General features: G+C 37.2%; 1 protein-coding gene across 1 annotated transcript in view; it reads left to right on the forward strand.

Moving 5' to 3' along the window:
* Window positions 1–17665, forward strand: part of brinp1 (bone morphogenetic protein/retinoic acid inducible neural-specific 1) — a 115717-nt gene extending 98052 nt beyond the window's left edge. Inside the window, exons 7-8 of the mRNA XM_065283991.1 lie at window positions 2839–3061; window positions 14130–17665. Of these exons, the coding sequence (XP_065140063.1) occupies window positions 2839–3061; window positions 14130–15270 (1364 nt within the window). The 3' untranslated portion in view covers window positions 15271–17665. The remainder of the gene's footprint in view (window positions 1–2838; window positions 3062–14129) is intronic.
* Window positions 17666–27750: the final 10085 nt, after the last annotated feature.

Raw genomic sequence — 27750 nt, forward strand, 5'->3', positions numbered from 1 at the left:
CAATCTCTGTGTCTCTCTGTCTGTTGCTCTGTCTGTCTGTCAATCTGTCTGTCAATCTCTGTGTTGCTCTGTCTGTCTGTCAATCTGTCTGTCAATCTCTGTGTCTCTCTGTCTGTTGCTCTGTCTGTCTGTCAATCTGTCTGTCAATCTCTGTGTTGCTCTGTCTATCTCTGTGTCGCTCTTTCTGTCCATCTGTCTGTCTGTCAATCTGTCTTTCTGTCAATCTGTCTGTCTGTCAATCTCTGTGTCGCTCTGTCTGTCTTTCTGTCAATCTCTCCGTCTGTCAATGTCTGTGTTGCTCTGCCTGTCTGTCAATCTGTCTGTTTGTCAATCTCTGTGTTGCTCTGTCTATCTCTGTGTCACTCTGTCTGTCCATCTGTCTGTCTGTCAATCTATCTGTCTGTCTTTCTGTCAATCTATCTGTCTGTCAATCTCTGTGTTGCTCTGCCTGTCTGTCAATCTGTCTGTCTGTCTGTCAATTCTGTGTCGCTCTGTCTGTCTTTCTGTCAATCTGTCTGTCTGTCAATCTCTGTGTTGCTCTGTCAATCTCTGTGTTGCTCTGTCTGTCTGTCAATCTGTCTGTCTGTCTGTCTTTCTGTCAATCTGTCTGTCTGTCAATCTCTGTGTTGCTCTGCCTGTCTGTCAATCTGTCTGTCTGTCTGTCAATTCTGTGTCGCTCTGTCTGTCTTTCTGTCAATCTGTCTGTCTGTCAATCTCTGTGTTGCTCTGTCAATCTCTGTGTTGCTCTGTCTGTCTGTCAATCTATCTGTTTGTCTTTCTGTCAATCTGTCTGTCTGTCAATCTCTGTGTTGCTCTGCCTGTCTGTCAATCTGTCTGTCTGTCTGTCTGTCAATTCTGTGTCGCTCTGTCTGTCTTTCTGTCAATCTGTCTGTCTGTCAATCTCTGTGTTGCTCTGTCAATCTCTGTGTTGCTCTGCCTGTCTGTCAATCTGTCTGTCTGTCTGTCAATTCTGTGTCACTCTGTCTGTCTTTCTGTCAATCTGTCTGTCTGTCGATCTCTGTGTTGCTCTGTCAATCTCTGTGTTGCTCTGTCTGTCTGTCAGTCTGTCTGTCAATCTCTGTGTCTCTCTGTCTGTTGTTCTGTCAATCTGTCTGTCTGTCAATCTCTGTGTTGCTCTGTCTATCTTTGTGTCGCTCTGTCTGTCCATCTGTCTGTCTGCCAATCTGTCTTTCTGTCAATCTGTCTGTCTGTCTATCTCTGTGTCGCTCTGTCTGTCCATCTGTCTGTCTGCCAATCTGTCTTTCTGTCAATCTGTCTGTCTGTCTGTCAATCTCTGTGTTGCTCTGCCTGTCTGTCAATCTGTCTGTTTGTCAATCTCTGTGTTGCTCTGTCTATCTCTGTGTCACTCTGTCTGTCCATCTGTCTGTCTGTCAATCTATCTGTCTGTCTTTCTGTCAATCTGTCTGTCTGTCAATCTCTGTGTTGCTCTGCCTGTCTGTCAATCTGTCTGTCAATTCTGTGTCGCTCTGTCTGTCTTTCTGTCAATCTGTCTGTCTGTCAATCTCTGTGCCGCTCTGTCTATCTCTGTGTCACTCTGTCTATCCATCTGTATTTCTGTCAATCTGTCTGTCAATCTCTGTGTCATTCTGTTTGTCTATCAATCTCTGTGTCTCTTTGTCCATATTTCTGTCTCTCTGTCTTTCTGTCTGTCCACCTGTCTGTTTGTGTTTGTAACTGGATTGTTTTTGAACATGTCTGCATTTATGTGCACATGAGTGAATGGTGAAATAATTACTATCCTACAAAACTAATTAGCAAACTTCCCCTTCTGAGCTCATTTGAATTTCCACATTAACTAAATCACTATGAAACACTTCATTAGAGTACATGGGATCTGTGGAGGTTTATGTGGAAAAATACTGTTTAGGTTGTGATAAATTCATGCCCTGTGTTCTTCAATCTGTAGAATAGCAAACAGCGCTGTGTTCTTGATTGTGTTTAAAACATAATATTCATCAGGTCTTTTCTAGCAGTAAACAGGGCTGCTGTATAGACACTTACATTTCTCTAAAGCCTGAGGACAGTTTCTGGATTCACACTGTGTCATTTTATTAGCAAATCAAATACATCAAAGGGAAAGAGTGTTCATGTTAACACCATCATTTAGACATGACCATAGTGCAGATCCTGACATTTACATTTACCAGCAATCCATCAGGACGAGATTGAGACAGTCTCATTGTTTCTATGTGTTGCACATGCACATATAGGCTGCATTTGACTGAATCAAACTATGAATGAACGCAAAAGAGACATTTGTTTTTTCTTTTCCATCACTGAGAGTGTGATGGGAAAATATATTCACATTTGGCAGATGCTTTTATCCAAAGTGATTTCAGTGCATTGCAGGAGTACATATATATGTGAGAGTACATCTGTTTTCAAAAGGAATCACCTTTGCATTGCTAACACATTGCTCCTACAATTGAGTTACAGGAACATAAAATATCTCAGCTAATATCCTATATAGTCCTCCTTGCATTAGTTTTTGGGATAACCACGTAATAAAGCCTGGTTAGTGTTTATGAAATAAAGGTTACATCAAAAACAGCTTGTAAATCCTGTACCATGTTGCCTTTAAGAAGAGACATTACAGTAAAGACATGAAATGGTAATTGGCATTCTGTTCAGTCCACAGGGTTTTCTATGTAATGATATTGACACACTGGTTAACAAGTGATTAAAATCAATCCACATCTGTTAAAGTCAATCATTTTCTTCATCACTCCTAACAGCATTTACCCATAATAGTTTCCATGTATGCGGTTATTGCCCTGCAACATTTCATGTCGCTCTGTTTCTGTCTTTCATCCTCAGATGAGTTTAAGTCTTTTCTGAAGCGTTTGCCCCCGACACATTTTCTGCCCGTGAGCAGCGTTCACCTGCTGTGGGGCAGCGACTGGGATCTCCAGAACCGCTATCGACTCCTACAGAGTTCACTGGAGGTCCAGAGACTGAAGCTTCAGCGTACGGCTCGAAAACTCTTTGGCCTGAGCGTCCGGTGCCACCATAACCCCAACCACCAGATGCCCAGAGAGAGGTGAGACTCAATACTGCAGAGCCATAGGATCATATTCTGTACACTGTACTTTACATGTACTGTATACTGGAGCTCGGACATTAAAACTATTAAATATTAAGTTAAATGATGTGTTTAATGAATACATTTTTAAGCCACAGTTTTGAGTTTCAGCAGGATGTAGACATTATTTTTTACACGGACACAATGGCCAACCAGCACATTCTCATGATTTGTGTATAAATAGCACGCGGTGCGAAAAGTCGGAATACATATGCCAAATTCCAATTTTACATGCATATGATACACTGGTCCTTCTCGTTCACATAAAGGGGACATTTCACAAGACTTATTTAAGATGAAATAAATCTTTGGTGTCCCCAGAGTACGTGTGTGAATTTTTAGCTCTAAATACCCCACAGATAATTTATTATACAATAAGATGTTTAAATTGACACTGTAGAGGTGAGCAAAATTGTGCTGTTTTTGGGTGTGTCCTTTAAAATGCAAATGAGCTGATCTCTGCACTAAATGTCAGTGCTGTGGTTGGATAGAGCAGATTAAGGGGCGGTATTATTATAATAAGATCCCCTTCTGACATCACAAGGGGAGCCAAATTTCAATGAGCTATTTTTCACATGCTTGCAGAGAATGGTTTACCAAAAACTAAGGCCCTGTTTACATTATAGCATTTGCGTTTTAAAACAGGCATTTTAAAATGAAAACGATCCTCGTTTATACTGGCATTTTAAAAAGAATCTTCATCCACACTATACACAACCATAAACGCATGAAACATGACCAATCACGTAACTGGGTATGCGCATAAAAGTGTAAAATAACTTATTCTCTAATAATAGCTTACCTTTGCGCATTTATGCAGCCTATGGGTGTGCGATATTGACAAAAATTCATACCTGGATCCTTTGCTGCAACTACAACAGACACTATTTTTGAACCTATAAAAATGTGTTTGGGAAAATCTTATATTGTTCTAGTTCCACCCACAACATATTAATATGATTAATAGGTTAATGTTGATGTTATAAACCAAACAGAAAGGTCTTTAAAAGGAAGCATTCAAGTGAACAGTACTAAACAGTAGCGAACTTGAAGCAAAAATAAATTTCAGCAAATGCAAACTTCAATCAAACATAATAAGAGGTGAAGTTTAGCTTTAGCTTTCAGAAATGCTTATTGCTTTAATGTAGGGAGTTCCTCTTCAGCCATTTCACGCTGTTATATTTATAATAGTTCATTGTTCGCAGTTCATATTTATGATCTTATAGTCCACTTGAAAATCATCGTTTCGTACGAACTGACTGTATTTTTCAGAAAAACACCAAATAACTTATCTTCCCTTACCTGGCGCTGTTCAGTGTGCGATTAATTTTTAAAAGTGTGCGAGGTCTGTGCACGTCCTCCGCTAGCAACGGCCTATATGGCGTTTAAAATTACAGTCTATCTTTCGTAATAAGTTAACTAAATTTAAACAAAACATAAACAACATTACAACAATATTCAAACCCAACCATACTCAAACATAAATATAAAACAGACAGTATCAATTTGGATACATGTTAAAACAATCTGATATAGCGTTTATAATAGCTGGTTGGTACTGTAGATGTTTACTATTTTTGACAAAACCCCCGTTGCAAACCTCCATTTGCGCTGTCACGTTAACATCAGCTGTTCATTTTCATAAGTCATAATTTGGCGTACAGTATGTATTGCACCACTTTTCACACTGCGTGCTATTCATACAATAATCATGGCAATGCGCTGGGCCAACGCTCCTTTGTCTGAAACCTACTGGATTTGTGTGGTTTGGTTATTTTTCTTTGTGTGCAACAGCATTTCAGCTCTGTTGTTGTTTTGTATGGTAACAGTGACCTCTCTGATGGGTTCCTACTGTAGGTTGGTGTTTTATTTCTCCGGCCTTTTAACAATGAAACAGTCAGAGTGTAACATATGAAACTATGAGGCTTTGAGACAGATGTTACTTGTTATGTTGGACTTCCCTAAACTTATATCAGTCAAATGTCTTCCTGTTGAAGAGCTGATTTTCTGTCCAAATGACCAGGGCAGGGTTTCCCGATAACGATTAAACTTAGCACTTAAGAGCGCTTTCTACGAGCTACTTACCGAACATTCGTTGTTCATTTACGTGCGTTTCCCAAAGATGCACGTGAAACGATCGCTCGCAGCTGGGTTTTAAGTGCTACTTACGAGTCGCTATCCGTTTGTCAAGTGCTGAAATGTCACCAATAGGATGACTCGTATTTGTAGCAGAAGCTTGTTTACGCTAATGATCTTTAGCCGATGAGCACTAATATTTTTTATAATATTTTTCATTATTGTTTAATGACTAAATATTATAAAATGTAATCATTAAACAATTATTTGTTTAAAATTATTTTAATGTTTTAATAATTTGTGCATAATGAAATATTATTTTCCGAATTTAGTAAGGACTCGTACCACTGCGAAATGCCTTCTGCATTTTATGTAATAGTTTAGATTATTATTATTATTGGTTTTAATTATCTATGTTTATTTATTATTATGGATAATTGCATTGTACCGTAAATATTTATTTGGTTTCCATACCCTTCAAAACATTTTTTTTTACTGTAGCCTAGATGAATTATAGCAGCAATTGGTAGGAACCATTTATCAATTTGCTAGTAACAACTTTTACCAAAATTGTACCAAATATGTTTTCCTTCTTTATTAATATATGTTTAGTCAATTACATTTTATTTCTCGTTTGAATTTTAAATATATTATATTAAAGTAATTTAAACAAATAAACAAAGAAAACCCCAATAAATAAATATAGCCTACATTTAAAACATTACATTATCGTTATTGCAGGAGTACGATTTGCTGGTTGTCCTGCAGGTGACCTTGTAACACTGCTGTCTTACGATGCACTTATGAATGAACGATTACTCCAGAGCACTCATAGATCTACGATGATTTTCAAGTGCTACTTAAGCTACGAAGCTTTTGGGAAACGGCCCGTAATTCTAAGATGATTCGTACGATCGTTTTACGATCTACTTAGCCTTACGATGCTTTTGGGAAACCCGGCCCAGATTTAATGATTGGATATACATGATCACTTATCACTAAATTGAACTGAAGAGTTTAAGCAAGCTTAGCAAGCTTGACTTAAAACCATTGTCTTTCCAAAAAAGTGCAAAACCGAAAGAAAAGTAAATAAATAAGATAATAATAATGTTTGTGTTTTAGTTATTGAGAGATAATTAGTTATCATTAATGATAAAGATGCTCATTCTCAATCCATTGGAGACTATGATGAGTTTTATCAGAGATCTGGGATATCCACACAGACAGAAAGACAATACAGAATAAAATCTGCAGGTTTAATTCCAGGTAAAACAGGAGTGCATGTAGTGTGTTGCTCTAAACTGGAAAAAAATTGGATTTTTAAGGCATTTTGTTAAAAGCTGAACTTCAAAGTGGAATGTGGAGAGTCTGTTTGCGTTTAACACTGTGTTCTTACTTCAAAGTCAACATTTAGCCGTGGCTAGTTTAGCTAACCGAAAACAGGGAACTGAATTAGCATCCCATTTGAATAAACTAAGAAGTAAGTGTAATTATTTTTTATTGTAAATATTCTCTGGGGGAACATGCAGATGTTGTTCTTTTGGTTATACAATACAGTACAGTATATCCTAAAAAAACACTCAGGCCAGAAAGAGATGATCCTTGATGTAGCCTCCTCAAACACAGACGTGATTACGTTACCAATGTGTTGCATATTGTCCTGTTGCATAAGTTGTATAATATGGTAACCATACTGTGTCTGAACAAAAAAGCTGAGGCACTCGTGGCCTAATGGTTAGAGTCGAGCTTGTAACCCCTGATGGTTGCTGGTTAAAGTCTCATGGCCGGCAGGTTGTGACTGAGGAGTCCTTGAGCAAGACTCGATTTCCCCCATTGCAGCATTTGTTGTGTGTGAATCTTTTGTTTGTCTTGGATGAAAACCCATCAGCTGTTAGATTTGGAGGGTAGGCGGCACGTATGGACGCACGGCTCAGAGCTCTCTCACTAAGTGCAACTTTTTAGTGTTTTTGTTCCTCCATGTCTTTTATGCGATACAAGGCTTACATAACGTATGACTGACAAAAGATACTAGACATTAGTACAGTGAGTTTTATTCCACTCCCTCCATCCAAAGGAGCTACTCTCACATCTGTACCTGCCTGGATCATAAGTTCCTCTCTCACTGTCTCCAAACCAGTGTTAATTTCGTTGACGAAGACGATGACGAAAAATATTCGTCAACGAACCTTTTTCACGGACGAAAACTAAATAAAAACTAAATAAAATCATATATGATGACGAAGACTGTAACGAAATATAACTGACACTTTAGTCAACGAATAAAAATAAGACGAAAATGTTAGGGAGGGACGAATGGAGAAGAGATCCAATCAGAGCTACTCATTTTGTGGGACAGTTGGGAAGAAATCCAATCAGAGCGAATCTTTGAGGGTAGGTTGATCTACACAGGCAGCAGTCGGCAGAGTCATTTTGAAAACCCGCGGCAAAGTTTGTTTTCACAACAGGTTGTTTACATTATATTTAGTTGTACAGTCTTAGTTCCCAGCTTTGGCTGATTTCAGTTGACTTCGCTCGTTAGCAACACGCTAACGTTTTGCGGTGCACCCGGTCTGAAGACATGTCTCATTAACAACAAAAATGTCAGAACTAGCGTCTAATCTGGTCACACTACAAATATGACAAGACGACAGCCTGTAAAGACGACTCATCCAGAAATACATGCGAAGGTAAGCATACACGCTAAGGTTATTTTATCAGATAAACCACAGTGTTTTCGCTAAACTTGGTATAACATAGAAACGAAAGGAATACACATCTGAACTGTATTGATTGGATTGGATTGTCTGAATTAATACTGAGTATAAATATTCAGTGTCCTCAAATTGAATGAAATGTGTAACGTTACTATTATAGTAGATGTTGTGGTTTTACATGACTGGACAAAGTGCGTGCGTAAGTGCGTGTGTAAGTGCGTGTGTGTGTCTCTGTCTGTGTGTCTGCGTGCGTCTGTGTGTGCATGTCATTTAGGGACAATGCATATCTTTTTCAGGGACCATGTATATACTTAGGTAGAGCGGGCCTTATGCTTATTTTATGTGATTTTTTTTTGGTGAAAAAGCCACGGTCAGTTTTTTTGACATTAAGAATAAAATAAAATAAAATACGTGTTTTCTATAACAACCATTAAATCTGTCTCTGTATTGCATATTCAAACCTTAATACCATTCCATAACAGACTAAAAAACTTAAGACTAGACTAAAACTAAAACTCTTATGATATTTTGTCGACTAAAACTAGACTAAAACTAAAAGATTTCAGATGACTAAAATAAGACTAAAACTAAATGGTGTGTTATTCAAAAGACTAAGACTAAGACTAAATCAGAATTTGCTGCTAAAATTAACACTGCTCCAAACGACAACGTGAGAGAGGAAGGAAGATTTCGGCAATTGAGCCGGCATACATGCTAGGCTAAGTACGCCCCCAATAGCTCATCGTTACCCAGCCTATTCTTTATGAACACACAGTCTAGATTGTCAAGATTGACAAGTTGAGACTTGAGGATACTCAAGCAATTGTGCATCTTTTTTTCACTGAGACCTGGCTGTATAGCAACATCCCAGCGGCTGTTGAGCTAGCGGACCAAACTAGCGAACCAAACAGATGACTCAAGCTAATGCTAAACTGGCGCTAGCTTAATCCCTATCATTAAACTGGTTTAGATGATATTTGGATGACAAACAATGTGCTTTTAAATAGTAGAAAACATACATTGTCGTATGCATGATGAAGAAGAACTTGTTTAGTCAAGATAGTCAAGGCTTTAAAGTTAAATTTCATGTTGACTCAACACAATAAACACGTCTCATCAGTGTTCATTAGAAACGTTTGGGAACTTGGGGTTTGAATTTGTAACCTCGGGCTGGGAAATTTGAATTGGTTGTTATTGTCAATGCTGCTTTCCAGTTTTTCTGAAAGCACACAACACAACAATCTGATAACCCAAGAGTCCTAAGTCTCTGAAGAGCTGTAAGTACAGTCAATCATTATGCAATACAGATATCAACTCTTAGAAAAAGCATTAGATCAGTCTGAGGGTACATCAGAAAACAATACGGCCCTGTCTCTCCTCCATTCAGTTTCTTTTCACAATGAATCTTATGCATTTCTATTGATCAGTCACTCATCAACGGTTATTTTGAGCTTGCGCGTGTTGTGTTGGCAATGCTGTCACTCCATTGTCGCACTTGTCTCCGCTGACCTGCTCTCTGTCTTAAAAGGTTTTGATGAGAGAAGATGGCTGAGGTTTCCTGCTGACACTTAGCAAAGCATCTCGTTGCTCATTATTAATAGCAAACCGCCTCCATCCTCCCCATAAAACTCCTGAGGTAGAAGTTGAGAAACTTTGCTTCTGGTTTAATAGCACACCAATTATCCAGAGAAGTAACTTTATTGAGTTCAGAAACTCTTGAGTATTGCTGCTCTTCCTCCAACATTTCTACTTATGAGTTTAGAAATCAGTATTTGTGTTCGCTGGGTTCAAACTTGGGCGGCATGACATTGAAGAAGACGACGATTATTTAATAACTTAACTGCATGTAACTAAATAGTACGTGCAGTTCACATATTAATTGTGTAAAACCAGACTTGGCAGTTATGTGTCTTAAACTGCAGAATGTAGCATCTATTTACATTTATATCTATGGTCAGAAGTAGCGTGAAAGAGTAGAGGTGGGGACTAATTAGCATATTCATAGATCCGCATATACTAAAGGAAGCAAGGGTGTAGAGTTACATTCAAGCTGTTTTATAGCATGAAGAAATGACTTTTACATGTGCTATTACGATGTTCATGATGAGTTTTAAGGAATACAATTATCGACTACAGGGGGACTTTAAAAAGTTTAAAATGTTTTTGTATCAGAAATAGTGAAGCTCAAGGTCTATGCATGGAGTCGGAGCTCAGCTTTAACCTCATGTTTGCTCATTTATTGGCCTTTTGCAAATCGTGCACTTTTTACTTTCGAGAAGCTTTTCAAAGTCAGCTCTGTTTATTCCTGGCTGGGAAAAAGCTGATGCAAGTTTTACATGAATACTTCGTCTCTAGAGTTGCTGCTTCCTGAATAAGATCCAGGATCAGGTAACCGAATGTCCGGTTGGCCTGAAACTCTCAATGAGAGCTCTATTGAGACCACATGATCTCAGTCTGGTTTTAAAAAAACTTCAGAGACAACTGATTTTTAGGTTTGCTTATGTTGGTATAAGGTTTTTAATAAATGGATTTGAGAATGATTAAAGTATTTTCATATGTAATAAACAACAGTATTAAGAATTGGCATTGTATTTTTCATTCTTGTCCTCTTTTTGACGGCACCAAACTTACTCTTAAAAAAATGACATTTTTACTTTTTTAAAGAAAATGTGAGGAGTGCTAACATAAAACTGTAAGTGTTCATTAGCATCTTGTCATGGTGTTCCTAGTTAATTCAGGATGGTTGTAGGGGATTTGTTGGAAAGGTTTCATCCTAACCTGTGATGTTGTGGTCTGTAGACATGAGTCGGGTCATGACATCTCTCCTTAATAAGCTGATTTGAGATGTTATATTGTTTTTATCACAGTTGAATGATAAACAGCTTTCAGTCTGTGGATGAGCAGAGCGCTTCAATGCCTCAATACAAACAAAGCGCCGTCATCTACATATGATTCCCTGCGGTGACTCGAATCAGCCTCTTGTTTTAGACAAACAAATAACTAAACAAATCATCAAGCAACTGAAATCCATATTGGGAAAAGCAATTAGATAATATAACATGAGGGAGTTTTGTCTCTCAGATCACATAAAGCTCGCATATTAAAATTAATACTAAAATAAACATTATTAAAAGCCACAAGTGAGTTGCCCATAAATGCCTTTAAATTGAAATGAGGCGAATTTTAAGCTATTTATTGGTCAAGTCATCTAGAGGGAATTGAAAATCAAATAACATTTCTTTATTATAGCTGTAGATTGAATGTGCAGCTGCGTCATAAGATCTCCATATTTTAAAGGTTTAATAGTGTACAGAAATAATAAACGGTACATCTCACTACAGACTACAAATTATGAAATGTTTATTAAATTGTTGCATAGAATACAAGACTATTTATGTAGGCATAGATGAATAATAAGAGCTCATGGTAATGTCATATCATGAGCCTCAAACATGATTGTTTCCTCCTTCTTATGTAAACCTCGTGCATGCAAAAGACCGCTGGAAAACAGACCAATCTCAACATAACACAGACTGTGCTAGTTAGCGGTATATTCTAGTTAATGCTATATGATAGTTAATGCTATATGCTAGTTAGCGCTATATGCTGGTTAATGCTATATGCTATCTAATGCTATATGTTAGTTAGCTATATACTGTATGCTAGTTAATGCTATAAGCTAGTAAAGGCTATATGCTAGTTAATTCTACAGTATATGCTAGTTAACCTCTTGACATGCACTAGTTAAGGGCGATTTATAGTCGTGCGTAGCTCCTACGGCGTAGCTACGCCGTAGGCTATCCGTAGCCTGTGCGTAGCTCTGCGTAGCCTGACGCACACCTCACAAAATTTCTAACAGCGCGTCGGCTCTACGCGGACCGTAAGCGCTGTGATTGGTCCACCAAAACCCCTCCCGTCAGGTAAAAAAACTGCGTCATAGGTATTTCCGTTTGAGACGGTGAAAACAAAGATGAGCCAAGTTGAGGAGTGATTTAACTCAAACTGAAACATAAGTCGCTGTTTATTTACTTCCATCATTGCTGGTCTTCTCAAATTATACACAACAAGTTGCTATTTCTTCTTCGTTTGTGGGTTAACTTGCTTAGCTTCTTCTTCTGTGACAACTTCTACTGCTACTGTGGTTACACGCGTGATTACTGCCAACCAGCGGTCTCGCGTGTCTTTGCACGTCGACGCGGACGGCGACGCACAAGTATAAATGAAAACCGACGCGGAACCTACGCCGTCGCTGCTACGCCGTAGGACCTACGCACGACTATAAATCGCCCTTTAGTCTGCAGGATGACATCAGTTTTTTTAACGCTGCTAACAATATCTATATAGCCTACTATATACAAACAATTAATAATATTAACACTGCATCTTTAAAAGGTCTACAGGTTTAGCATCAGTGTATTGTCTTTGTTTTGATATGTAGATGCTTTAGCATCATAAATGTAGGATTTTGTGACGATGATGATATGCAGAATATAAACGGGACTTCTAACCTTTGTGTTGATATAACGATGGCGAATCAAATCCAGTCTGTTTCAGATGTGTGAATAATCCATAAAAACCGTCCAATAAAATACACCCAATGACCATTTTTGTCCACAAATGTGTATAATCCGTGAAACATAGATAAATTGTCCATTGTTTACATCAGATTTCGCATGAATGTCTTGTTAAAGAATTTCATATACAATCTGCGGACACTGTATATGAGATAACACTTTTGGTTCCGCTAAACACATAAACACGTGTTAAAAAGTTTGTTTCTAAAAGTAGGCGGGAGTATAATACATAATTTCCAAACAGCGCTGTCAAATATCGTGACGTCATCTGACTTGCTCGTTCCTCCAATGACTTTATGGAAAATATTGATAGACAGAACGTGTAGCCAATTAGATAAAGAATCCAACGATCTTTGTGTGACGTTTTATTTCCTGGTGTGGAAACGGCATTTTATACGCTAACATAAGGATAAATTATAATAAGAACAAACGTGTATGCATGTAAACAAAAGACTTTTATTCTGGGGCTGACTGGCACTTAGAAAAGGCATGAGTCAAAAACCCTTGCAAGAACCTCATTTTTGGGCCTATTGACTTCAAATGTGAAACATGACTTCTTTAGACTTCTTTTGGCTTTGGCATCATTGCATTTCTAGGTTTCACACAAATATTTAACATTAAGTTTTTTAGTAATAAAAAAGATGTTATGCAAAAAAAGTTTATTTTTTTATTATTTTTATTTTTTACTTAAAATAATGTTGCAACATGGAAAATGAAGCTCAAAGTGTCTTCTCTCTAAAGATGCCATAGTTATGCTTATACTATAAATGGTTTAGAACAATCATTTTAGTGAAAGTATGTCTTTTCATTGTTTGGGCTAGAATGCTTTTCAACAGGTTAATGCTATATGCTAGTTAATGCTATGCTAGTTAATACCATAGGCTAGTTAATGCTATATGCTAGCGTTTAGGCTGAAGTTCTACTATTGACGTTACAGTTAGGTTTTGCAGGTCCATATTGAAAAAAAGACAATCTTACCACTCAGAAACGTCCATTAAGAATCTCCAAACAATTGATTATTCCTCAAAATCTGATAGAGACTCAAACATAAGATCTGTTTACACACACACAGAGCTACTGAAGGAGAAACAGCCCATCAGAACAGAGCTCAACATTATTATTGATGTTGATTGTTTATTATTGACCATTTCATTATAAAGGCAAATCCTGAAAAAAACTGTCTCTGGATAATTTTTGCACTTAAAAACGTCACAAACCTTTTGTGAAGATATCAGAGAATAATTAAACAGATTAGTACAATGCATTCTTTGGTGCCTTTACAAGTCTGTTGTGTATTATGTTTCAGAAATTTATTTTGATTTCAAATAGAAAAACTTGATATGGGTAGTTACCTGTAGTGAGCCATGTTATCCAAACAATAATACATCTTCACACTTTTGAAGCTTATCATCTTGATATTTAGAAAAGGGTTCATTTGGAAGGTTCCCACATTGGATGTCTAATGTTATTAAAAACATAATTCCTAAAAGGACTCATCATTCCAAGATCTTAGAATTTGGCACTTGAATTAACCACAGGATATGGTGAAATCTTACATCATCTGTTTTAGTGACAAGCATTAGGAGACTGTGGCATCATGTATTTAGATATGCTATTGGATTCTGCTCGCTTTAACTCCATCATGTCATGTGTCTGTTACAGATCGGTGCTGCAGTGGCTGAACCGAGTCCAGTCCTTCCTCTACTGCAATGAGAACGGCTTTTGGGGAACCTTCCTGGAAAGCCAACGTACCTGCGTGTGCCACACGGGGGCAACCCTGTGCCAGCGTCCGATCCCGTGCGTGATCGGCGGCAACAACAGCTGCGCCATGTGCAGCCTGTCCAACATCTCGCAGTGCGGCTCCTGCAACAAGGGCTACAAGCTGTACCGCGGCCGCTGCGAGCCGCAGAACGTGGACTCGGAGCGCAGCGAGCAGTTCGTCAGCTTCGAGACGGACCTGGACTTCCAGGACCTGGAGCTGAAGTACCTGCTGCAGAAGATGGACTCGCGTCTGCACATCCACACCACCTTCATCAGCAACGAGGTGCGGCTGGAGACCTTCTTCGACCCGCGGTGGCGCAAGCGGATGTCGCTGACGCTGAAGAGCAACAAGAACCGCATGGACTACCTGCACATGATGGTGGGCCTGTCCATGAAGATCTGCCAAATGCGCAACAGCAGCGTGGATCCCATGTTCTTCGTTTACGTTAACCCGTTCAGCGGGAGTCACTCCGAGGGCTGGAGCATGCCGTTCGGCGAGCACGGCTACCCGCGCTGGGAGAAGGTGCGGCTCCAGAACTCGCAGTGCTTTAACTGGACCTTGTTGCTGGGCAACCGCTGGAAGACGTTCTTCGAAACGGTGCACATCTACCTGCGGAGCCGTGCCAAGGTGCCCACCGTCCTGCGGAACGACACCGGCCAGGGCCCGGTGGACCTCTCCGACCCCAACAAGCGGCAGATCTACATCAAGATCTCCGACATCCAGGTGTTCGGCTACAGCTTGCGATTCAATGCCGATTTGCTGAGGAGCGCCGTGCAGCAGGTCAATCAGTCATACGCTCAGGGGACGCAGTTCTACTCGTCCTCGTCCATCATGCTCCTGCTGTTGGACATACGGGAGAGAATTAACCGACTGGCCCCTCCGGTGGCGCCCGGGAAGCCCCAGCTGGACCTGTTCTCCTGTATGCTGAAACATCGACTGAAGCTCAACAACAGCGAGATGATTCGAGTCAATCACGCCTTGGACATGTACAACACAGAAATCTTAAAACAATCGGACCATCTGACCACCAAACTCTGCTAGTTAAAAAAAAATAAACTGCAGTTGAGAGACCTTTTTATTTTCCTCTTTTCATTTCAAACCTTTGCTTTTTTGATGTATTATTAACAACTTTGTAAGTGTAATTGTTCAACGGAAATTTAAAGTAATGAGAGATATCATTTTAGTTCACAAACGACGATAAATGGAACAAAAAAAAAATACTGTATCATATTTGTCGAAGCATGTCTGTCATTTCCTAAAAGATAATTACGAGAAAAAGATCAAAAACAATTAAATTCGACATCCAGTGACACCGAGGCCTTGATTTTCCTTGGAGGGAGCAGTGGTACATTTCAAAACTGCCAAGATGTGAAGGGCAGAACCAAAATCTGTTAACATCACACAAAAGCGACGATTTATACGCTAAAAAATCATCAATATTTGTGTCTTGTTTTCCAAAAAGAAGAAAATTTACCAAACATTTGTTAATTTAATGATTCTTATTTTCAGATCATTTAAGAAAGTCATCTTACTCAAATTTTAACAACATTGTACACATTTTTTAAATGCCAATGTGCAAGAAAATTATGCTTTTATTTTAAGATATTTTTTCATTGGAAAACAAGATAGAAGTAGTGATTTAAAAAAAAAAAACACACACATCATTTATTGTACAGTCTTGTCCTTTCATTCTTCCTCTCTTTGTCCCTCTAAGAGTTGATTTCAGTACAGAGGTCATTTTCTTCAGTCGGACGATCCGCCGTTTGGACGTCAGGTCTTTCCGATGCTAACGTTTGTTGCCGTCTGCAGGTGAACTGAGTTCAGTGTGTGGCTCCTGTCTGTTGTGTTTCGAGAGTAACATCTTTGTTCTTCAGTGAGCTCAGTGTCTATGGTTTAACATCATTCATTCATTCATTCATTCACTCGTTCATGCTGTTTTGTATAGCTGAGCATAATGTACATGTTGTGATGAAATGCTGATATGTCGAGTTTCTGCATTGGTTCATCTCTTCGAGGGTTTGCATAAAGCCATACATTTCTCAGAGGAATGATACACTGAAAAAAACAAAAAACAGGATGATACTGGGCACATTTTGTGAGAAATGTCCTACGAATTGCTTTTGTATTTTTGTTTTTCAAACCTTTTCTAATGAAGTATAGCACAGTGGTCTGAAAACATCTATATACTGTACATGTACTGCGGGATTACGGCATGACAATGTAAAGCCATCACGTTCATTAACAAGGGTGAATCCACAACAGCGGTGTATTAAAATTTCAAATATCTATGATGATTTTAATCTCAAGATCTGCTTGTATACCAAATGTAGACTTTACTTTTCTAAGATTTTAGTTGAGTTTTATATTCCTTGATGCAATTCAGGTTTAACTGTTAGAGATGTTAACTGATCTAAAATTTTAGCGGGGATCTGATCATATTTATTTTTTATGTTTTGTGCAATGAACCTTCACTAGAGTTGTGTCCACAATAGAGGGAATGCTATTATTATTATTATTATTATTTATTATAATTCATCATTATTATTATCCAATCGTATTAAGTGCCTGTTAGCTAACCCTTTAATGCTTTTACACCACAAATTCCTTTTATTTTATTTTTCTTTAATTTGTTTTACAATAACAGGACCATCTGAATTTAAACACACAACTCATGGGAACAGGGCCAAAAGCAAAGCTTTTTTTGCATGGATTTAAAATATACTGTTGCGAGACATAACCTGGTTAATGAATTAAGATGTATTTTATGTGTAAATAACTGATTTGTCTTGATATAGCCATTGAATCGAAAGCTTTTCTTAGATTACTCCACACGTGAACGGCAGTACACGACATCTCTCCCCCAGCAGCACAAATGTGTAAATACGGCAGAAGTTCATTTTGTCACGTCAGGACAAACGTCACCAGCTGATCTTCTTCAAATTCAATCTGGTAGTGATGTTGGCGAGCAGCGCACGCTTTCAGCTTCATGCATACTGCCTTCTGTACGCTTTTGTTTCACACATCATGTACGACACAATCTGACCGGTCGTTCAGTGGGTTGACCAACTGCTTTCAGTACTTTATGTAATTTCTGCTGTTCTGTTGAAATGACTATATCAGCTTTCTTCAAATGAATGTTTCAAATAATAATCTATTTCTCATTAAAATGCTATATTTAATAAGAAGAGCAATGCTTGTTTGTACCACACACGAGCTAGAACAAATCATTCCTGTTATTAAAGGACACGCGGAGTAGGACACTCAAGGCTGATCTCACGGGACTTTGTATGTATTGTACGAGTTGGCTAATTCGTATGAATTTGTACAAAGTGAATTGTATAAAAAAATATGATCATCAAACCTAATCCTAACAGCACAGGGGCGAAAGCAAATCGTACAAATGCACGAGTGTGGTCGTACCAATGAATACAAATTAGCCACCATGTAAAATATGTAAGAATTTGCCATGAGATAGCGTTGGATGCTCACACATGATGTCATCAATCTTCAGATTCATATTAAAACTAAAAAGTCATCTTTGTGTGGATTCAGATCAGAGTTGTGTGTTTTTCAGACCTTTATGTCTCAGATAAACGGTGAGAAAGCTGTCAGTAATAATCTAACAGAGATGATTGTCTGGATCCAGAAATCAAACATCATCCTTAATACTCATTGGGGTGGTTTCCCAGACAGAGATTAGTTTAAGCCAGGACTAGACCTTAGTTAAATTAAGAAATATAACTAGTTTTAACAAACACGCCTTACTAAAAACATTACTTCTTTGCATTTTGAGGCAGAACAAAGGGCACTAATGTATTTTAAGATATGTCAGTGCAAGATGTTTTCAGTTTGGACAGCTCTTATATTTATTTTATTTTAGTCTAGGACTAGTCTAATAAGTTGAAGAAAAACAGACAAGGTTTTAATGGTTAGATTCTTCTAAAACAACTAAGCCAAACTTTCTGTCTTTCTGATGATCTTTACGCCTGATGAAATTTGTAGTTAAAACAAAGTTCATCGGTTTTTATTAATGGATCAGCAGCACACTGCAAAAAATTCTTTTCAAGAAAAAAAATCTTAGTATTTTTGTCTTGTTTTCAGTAAAAATATCAAAAAATTCTTAAATTAAAAATGCTTTTTCTTGATGAGCAAAACAACCCAAGAAAATAAGTCTAGTTTTTAGACCAGTTTTTGTGCATAAAACAAACAAACAAAAAATCTGCCAATGGGGTAAGGAAAAAATCTTGAATTTTTTAACACTAATTCTAATTAAAATTCAAGAAAAATTTGCTTACCCCATTGGCAGATTTTTTTCCTTGTTTTATGCGCAAAATCACTTACATTTTATATTTCTTGGGTCGTTTTGCTTATTAAGAAAATATTTTTTTTTCTTTTTGCAGTGCAGTGATTTTTTTTCAGGTTTTATTGGCAGTCAACGTTTAAAAAAAAAATGCCAATCTTGTATTTTGTATAACTTGTGCTCCATTTACACAACAAGGATGTAGTAAAAAGCAGAAAAGTTTTCAAGAAGTTTCACAAAAAATATTCTGCATTATGCATGCCAGGCCAGTAGATGGCAATGTAACTTTGTAAAGAAACACTACATGGCGGCATACTGTATATGCATTCTTCTACGGCGATAAATACAAGCAAAAACATTGAGCAGTCTTGTTTAGAGGTAGATTTATTATTGTAAGTGACGCTGAACTTTAAATAAGATAAATTTTGTAAACTTTGTTGAAGAAGCATTAATTAACTCAGTAACTTATGCAGCACAAACACAGTCCTGTAGGCCACCGTGTTGTTTTGGTTATAATCTTGTATAGCTAATGGTTGAACAATTCAGAAGGTCATGGGTTTGAACAAAGGGAACACACATGCTGAATAAATGTATACCTTTGAAATGCAATGTTGTAAGTCGCTTTGCATAAAGGCGTCTGCTAAATGCATTTTTATAGTTTACATTTAGACGACAAGACATTTAAAGACTTTGCGTTTATATGAATGTTTGCATGTAAACAAATAGCTGAAACGCATAAAAATATTCCTGGTTTCAATTGAAAACATTGTCTTGAAACGGCCCCACAGTAACTATTTGAAAATAATTTTGGCTATAAATGTACTCAAAAGATGTAATCTCTTCTTAAGATATTTTAATGTCTATCACACCTCCAGGATTAAAGGTGTCATTTTCAGACACTTAAACACTTCACTAATCTTTATATCAGTCATGTTAGACATCGCTTCGGCAAACTAATGAAAATGAGGTGCAAACTCATCAAGTTTTATTCTGATCATGAAGTAGCTGGATATGGAGATCTGTCCCACTTAACAGAAGGTCATGATAACCCAAACCCTGATGAAGGTGAGGATAAAGTTTACCATCCGATGCTGTGTATTGTCCATATGTCTGAGATGATATTACCCAAAGCTGTTGTGAATACTGTAGAAGAGAATGAGGTGAAGGATCTCTCTTCTCTTCACTAATGCTTTGCAATTTACAAAGTCCTAATAAATCAACCTGCTTTCTGTTTAATGTAACGTAAGCTCATTGCTAAGATTGTGTGAGCAATTCATAAGAAGATCCAACCAACCATCAATGCCAATTGACTTCATGAGAGGACAGAAGACCTTCCAGCTATGATAAATGTTTTAAACTCATAAGCATTAGTTCATTAGCTATGATAACTTTGTTTAGTAGACGTGGTTATCTTGACCACACTAAACTAGATCCCGTGAAGGTCACTGATTTGATATTTACAATCCAAAAAATTGATGGTAGCTGGAGAGATTATCCTCCCTAGTAAAAGATAAGTATTTTTACATTATAGACTGATGTTATTTGGAAGAAATATTACTGCCAATGAATCACATTAATGTCTTTAATGACAAATGAAATGGATTTAAGCCGGATCCAAGTTTAATGTATATTCTTGATGTTATTGTGCTTAATTTAGTAATTCACATTATTCCTTTCTGTTGACTTTATTAATTCTTCGGCACAATATCATCAATCTACTTTAAAGTGACACCATGTAATTTTTCAACCTTCATAATAAATTTTCAAGACCCTTGTGATAGTACATCGACTTTAAATAGGTTGAATGACATGTCTACCATAGCCTGACGGGGTCTGTATCACTTTTACTCGTATTTTAAAACTTAGGGTTTCTGGTAGTAACCAGAGCACAAAAAAACTACAAAATTCGACTGCTTTACGGCATACGTCACTTCCTCCACACAATTTGTTTTTAACGTGAATTTTGCTGGAAGCTACTTAAGGAGTGTAGAGAGCAGATTCTATTATGTGACTCTGTGGCTCAGTCTTTAGAGCCACAGACCTATGACACGGGCGACCCGGGTTCGATTCCCCTTTAAGGCAATTTTTTATATAAACTGTTGATTCATACATAAATGCGATGTTCTTTATAAATTACGGCGATTATATTGCATATAGTTCCCTGTATTCAGATGCTGTGTTCACGTATTTACCTTTCTTTTACTGTGTCTATGATATATTTACATTACAATCCAGGATGCTATAGCACTCAAACTTGCTCACAGTGTAAAACCAAACCCTATTCATTCACCAATCAGATCCGAGCGTTTCTCTCTTCTCTCTTCCTCATTTGCTGCGTTCCGCTGTCACTCGCGTGATGTATTACAAAGCGGCAGACCTAAACGCATCGGTTTACTTGGATTTGGAGCGATTTTCACACAAAAAAGAGGAATAACGAGCGCCATTGCGGAAAATCCTGATGGCGAGGGGGAGAGAGAGAGAGGATGCAACAATATTTGTTTGGAAAAAGGCAAGGAAATACGTCTGGTCGTTTCTGAATTGGAAGGCTGCAGCCTCCGGAGGTCAAATATGCAGGCTGCACACGTCATCAAGCCTGGTTTATTAAGGTAAACTGAGCATTACATTCGCAAGTCATAAGCATACTGCAACAATTTACGATTAACTAAGTATAATAGTCAACTTTGTAATTGTTAATATTGTGAAATAAGACAGTCTTGATGACGTATACAGCTTAGAAATACGACATCCGGAGGCTGCAACCTTCAGATTGAGAAATGGCTTCTGCCACGACGAGTTCCTCATCAGAAGGTTGTAACATGACTGCGTTTCTCCCTGTTGTCTCAAAATGTTGATCGTTTAGCATTTTAAAGGTTTAGTTTTTAGTTTAGTTTTAAGGTTGGCCAGTTCCTTTCCTTTGCGACAGTGCTGCGGCGCTTGTGGGCTCTAGGGGCGCTAGAAGTGAAAAATACGTGTCTAGCACCCCCTAGTGGCCAAAAAGTTTCATGGTGTCCCTTTAATTTAATGTTGGTTTTCCAAAACAAAAGTACATTTATTGAAGTGACGCCACATGAATATATAGTGGTTATCCACGAGCAAGCAGGTTACGCATAAGAAAAAATCGTTTCAGAAAAAAGACGATCCGGTGATTCTGACAGGAAACTTCCTCATAACATCATCTAACTGTGGAAAATGTCCAATAAAATCAAAAAGCATGTTGTTTATGATGTATGTATCCCCAGATATGCGGTGGCAACTATATAAAAATGGGCTCCTAATTTGCTGAAAGACACAGCAGTCATGAAATGCCATAAATCTTCATTCTCAGCTTTGGCTCTGTGAAAAAATGTGCCATGAGGCGCAAGAAAGCAATAAGGACGAAGATTTATCATAGCTATCAGCATCTTCAATCACAGTTGAGCTGTGAGGGAGTTGAGCTTTGAGAAGAACGACACAAACATCAACAATATTTCATGAAAATCCCCCGTGCTTCACGCAGATGAACCGGAGAACAAACCCGGGACTGATCGATCGGGCTCTTAAACCGCAAACTCTCCAGGCGTTTCTGTCACATTTGGACAAAAGATGAGCAGGTTTGCTCTGGATGGTTCATTCGGCAGCACAGATTGGATCAGATTGATCATCTTCTTCATATTTTGTTTGTTTGTTTATGGAAGACCTCTGTGGTACACGATTGGGGTGGACCAAACTTTGGTCCTGGAGACTCACAATAAAACACATGAATCTTCTTTATAATAGATTAAGCTATACTGTAAACACTGCAAAAAAAAAAAGATTTTCAAGAAAAAAAATGTCTTTTTTTATTTTTGTCTTGTTTTTTCAGTAAAAATCTTTAAATTCTTAAATTAAGATCCTTCATCTTGATTAGCTAAACGACCCATGAAAATAAGTCTAGTTTTTAGACCAAAAATATCAAATTTAAGTCATTTTGTGCATAAAACAAGCTAAACAAATCTGCCAATGGGGTAAGGAAAAAATCTTGAACATTTTTCTTAAACACTAAATTCAAGAAAAATTTGCTTTTTTTCCCATTGTTTTATGCACAAAATCACTTAAATTTAATATTTTTGGTGTAAAAACTAGACGTATTTTCTTGGGTCGTTTTTCCCATCAAGCTGAAGCATCTTAATTTAAGACTTTTTAGATATTTTTTTACTGAAAACAAGACAAAAATACTAAGAATTTTTTTTTTTTTGAAAATCTTTTTTGCAGTGCAGGTAAAAAATGTAAAACATTTACAAATCTTTCTTACCTAAAAGACTGCTGTATTTTAACTAACCCTACTCAAAACCTTACCCTAAACCCAAACCCTTTTTATACAAAAAATTTAAAGATACATAATGTATTCTTTCTATATTATGCAACGTAACGGACAGAAATGTGTACATTTTAGTCCTACACAAAACGTTTATTAAAATTATGAAAAATTTCAAAAGCAGTACCAAAAGTATTTAAAAAGATGATGTGCTGCAGTTGTGGTCGTCCCGGGAGTTTATGAAGTACAGAGAAATATTAAAGTTATTCATCCACCAGAACTTTAATCCAGCTTCTCTCTGTCATGGTGCGCATTTCAAATATCAAAAGTACAGAAAGACAGCAATGTGGCAAATCTTTGACGTAATACACGAGAGCAAATGAGCATTTGTTATCACTGCCATAAATAACAAATGCTTTCGGCACAATATTTAAATTCATACCAGAGATTTGACGTTTACAGTTGCTGATGAGAACTAAATATTACAAAATTTTTAAATGATTACAGAAATAAAGAAAACGCCAGTGCACGCAATTGTAATATTTATTAATATATATATATATATATATACAAATCTGTATGTCTGTAAAGCTGTTAATACATAAATAAATAATGTATTAGTCCTGTCAACACATGTTTCAGTGTGTAGGAAAACGTAAGTAAGGTACAAATACACACATATTCTCATGAGATCAAGTTGATATGTCACCAATATGTCAGGAGGATACAGTAAAATACAATATTGTATTGGATACAGTATATCTGCTTTTTGTTTACTTGCAGCACTGGGGTTTCTGTAAACATCTTCTTTATTGTTCTACTGAAGAACTAATGTCACCAACATATCAGATGGCCCGAGGGTGAGCAAAAAAACTCTCCCTTTAACTACTGTTTAGAAATATTGAAGTGTTGTAAATGTTTTTCAACACTGCCAAACCTCTCTCTGTTTTGTGGCATACAGTATTAAGAAATAATTTAAAGCTTTGAGTTTTAAAGGTGTCTGATGTTTCACTCATGCGGTCACAGTGAAAAGCGCTGCTCGCTCAGAGCAGTTTACCAACATGCAAAAATACATCGATAAATAAAAACGTCCTCTTCCAAATCTCCTTCGTCATCGATGTCGCTCTTTGTCCGTCCTTAATCGCCGGATGAGATCAGAAACGCCCTCATGGTCGAGCAGAATTGGAGCACAACAGACAGAGGCGGTTTAATAGGATTACTGTGAAAGCATTTTAGCAAGGAACTGCAACCCGCAGTAATCCTGTTCTCCTTATTGTGTACCTCGTCTTTCTGTTCAGAGAGCCTGACCGTCACTGAAGATCTCACCTTGATAAACGGAGAAACACGTCAGAAAAACTGCGCATTGGTGAATCATACCGGAACTTTTTACTGTACAAATATAAACATACTCAACACGAAAACTGTGCTGCTTGCTCTTTTACTACTCTTTAATAGTGTTGCTCATACTGAGCGTCAGGTGTTTTAAAGGCAGTGTGGCAGATTTGATCCAGAAATGTTTTTAGTTATGATATCCAAATTCACGGTTAAAAATTTCTGTAGAAATTACAGTATTACTGGCAACCAAAATCTGATGAAAAAAAAACAGAAAAAGGTTAATGAGGATTTCTGGTTCCCAGGTTGTTATTTTATATTTTTATTCTGTAAAAATAAAGACTTGTTCATGTTTAATAAAGCAATAAACCCCGAGAAGCAGTGGGTTACCAGTGCATTTTATAACAGCTAAGGGGCGTTGTTAGGCACGACGCGAAGCGGAGTGCCTAAACCCCCTTAGCTGTTATAAAATGCACTGGTAACCCAACGCTTCGAGGGGTTTATTGCGTTTATAAAACGGTTACTTCATATGCATAACGTTAGCGGGATTTTATAAAATAAAACCCAAAAAAGTTGTAATTATATTAGTACAAATATTACTCTTCCGCCAAACAAAGTAGTTCCTCAGAATCAAGTGTGACTGAAACAGAGCGCAGTTCCCAACCAACACAGACACAGCAAAGACACAATGAAAATATGATTTAAGACTGTGGTGTTTATTTTATAAATCACCATTCATCTAATTTATACATTAACATTTATATCGTGCAACTGTTGAAGTGATGATCAAATATGCTTGGAAGCATGCTGAACTCTTTCCCCGTCAGCGTTTTTTTTTTTTTTTAAGTTTCCATAGTTTAATGCCTTCCAAAAAATTATCTTCTTTATATAAACATAAAATATCAAATGAAAGAACAGACCATCCGCTTTCAAACAAAAACAAACAAAAAAACATTTCATCCTACCTTCATTTGATCTCTTATCACCTCTCAAATTTTTTTATTAAAAGCGGAGATAATTCCATTTTTGTGAAGAACTTTAGTAAGAAATCAGATTCAGACGGAGCCATGAACAGTACTACACGGTGTTTTCAGTGAATGCGTCAGTGTTTAAGTTGGGTAAGATCGCCACCCAGTGGATAATAGCGGACGTGTGAACTTAAGTTATAAAATCCTCAGACAACGTTTTCTCTTTATCGACGAGATGACTCAACAATATTTATTGACATTCATCTGGATATCGCCATTAATAGTGCAATTGTAGACAAATTAAAAATATGATTTAAGACTGTGGTGTTTATTTTCATAAATCAATACGCAGTCAGTGGCGCAGTGATACTAATGTAATGTGGTCTGAACCGTGAGGTTACCGGTGTATTTTATCACGGCTTAGAACGCGTTTCAACCAATCAGAATGAAGAACCAGAACTGCCCGTTTTATAATGTTTATTTAACTTTGAACAAGTTCTCAGTAAATAACATACATTTAAATCTACAGTAAGTTACTGGCAACCAGCTGCATAATAACAGCAAATATTTTACAGTGATATGTCATCTGTGAAAGGAATAGCACCAAAAAATGTTCAACAAATCATTGAACTCGGGCCAAATGCAAAAATGTTTGCTCCTCTTTTGTGAATGTGTTTTGCATGCCACTGTGCACCCTGTTCACTCAGACATCATGCATCATCATTAGCTCGTTCATGTCTGCTCTGTAAACACAGGGAGAATGGCAAGAAAACAGCAGTAACCAAACTTTTCTGCTGAACAACAAGAGGCACAAGAGGCACAAAATGAAAACACGTTTATGAAAAAAAAACGCTGATGATAAAACGTCTAGATCAGCAGAGATCCAAATTAACATCGGTGGTACTGCTTTTCCGCGATGGAGACAACTGCGTTAAGCAAAGTGTCTATAAGAAGATTTTGTACATTTTGATGGATTTATATAGTAATGCATTATGTGGTGCTTGAAGGAGGCGTGGCTTTGGACAGCGATTTGCATGCAGGGTAGGATCATGATTTCAAGGCTAGCAGGCAAATCTCTTTGGGGCAACTTTTAGAGAGGCGGATTTTACCCAACTATAAATCTTAAAGCACCATCACGGCGCGTGTTTCCTTAATTTCTAAATGCAAGCGATAGTTTTGTCACAGTTTAATACAGACGTGGTGTGGTGTCATTTGGTTGTTGAATCAGCGCTTCAGCTATTACATATCTAAACAGCGTGAAACTAGACGTCCAAGTTCAGAAATATAGATGAGACAACATGTCGTACTGATTCTAAAATAACATTCTGATAGAAAGACACACATGCCTATAAGATTTACACTACCTGTTTTGTGATGCTTTTCTGTCGCTGAGTGGACATTTACAATCTTCAGATATTTTATTTTGGTCCCCTGGCTAAACTTGCACTGAACGCACGCCTTCAATATGCGACCATGAACGTGCGCAACTTAACATGTGACGTTAAATGTTAAGTTTTTAGCAAAAAATTGCTTGTGATTAAACATCATTTGTTGGACCCCCTGAAAATCCGTCGGACCCCCGGTTAAAGACCCATGCACTAGATAATCTATGTGCTCTTACCCAATTTATAAAAAAGCTGAAGCAAAATGTATTTTTTAATTTAAAAAACTCTGTGTATGTTTTCAAGGGTGCGGGAAGTGGGGGTGCTGCAGGTGCTGCATTTTGTATGCCATGTTTTGGGTGTGTGATGAAAAGAGGGATAATTTTAGTAATTTTAAAATTATTTAATTTATTTCAGTGTATTAACCAATCAGATTTTGTCTTGACGTGATTGCATTCAGCTGATATGCTGTAATAGGCATAAGCATAACACAAGCACGCACACTCACAGCCACATACAGTAGAACGACGAATGAGTTTATCTATCAGCTTCGCAATGTCTCAGAAGAGAATTTTGGATTTTTTTCAATCACACAACGCAAAATTCTAGTTAGACTAGTTATTAATGCATGTATTGCTAATACATGATTTACAATGGTCGCACTATATAAATAACATTTTAGTTTGCATGCGTTAAAAGGTGTGCATGCAACAATGAAACACACATAAAATAAAGGAGAAGGCCTTCTACTCTAAAATAATTTAACATGGTTTTAGAATATATTTTAATCAAAATATGTTGGCCTATTTTGATATTTTAAGCATATTCCGATGGAAAAATGTGTCCAAGCTAAGCTAGGTTCAGTAAACGATTTTCTAGTTCGTCATCTTTTCAAAAATATTTAAAAATATAGCCAAATTGTTTCGCGGTGTTTAACGCCCTTGTAAATGTTACAAAACATGTGCTTTATTGAATGAAAGTAAAAAAGATTGAATTAAATGATTAAAACGACGTAAAAGGAACTAAATTATATATGTATAATAAGGAACATACATGCGACATTTAAAAGTGGTGGGTATTTCAAAAAATAATATAAATTATTCCCATGCATCGATTTTAATGTTAAACGTCTATAAATTCAAATGAATCCATATGGAAAATATTCTGACAATTTAGGATATGATGTTTGATTTTTAAAGTCGAAAAATATCTTATTTTTACACCGCAGGAGGCATGGCAAAGTGAAACAAAACTTAAAACACAAAT

The sequence above is a fragment of the Paramisgurnus dabryanus genome, chromosome 5 (genome assembly GCF_030506205.2).
Source record: "Paramisgurnus dabryanus chromosome 5, PD_genome_1.1, whole genome shotgun sequence".
NCBI classification, from domain to species: Eukaryota; Metazoa; Chordata; class Actinopteri; order Cypriniformes; family Cobitidae; genus Paramisgurnus; species Paramisgurnus dabryanus.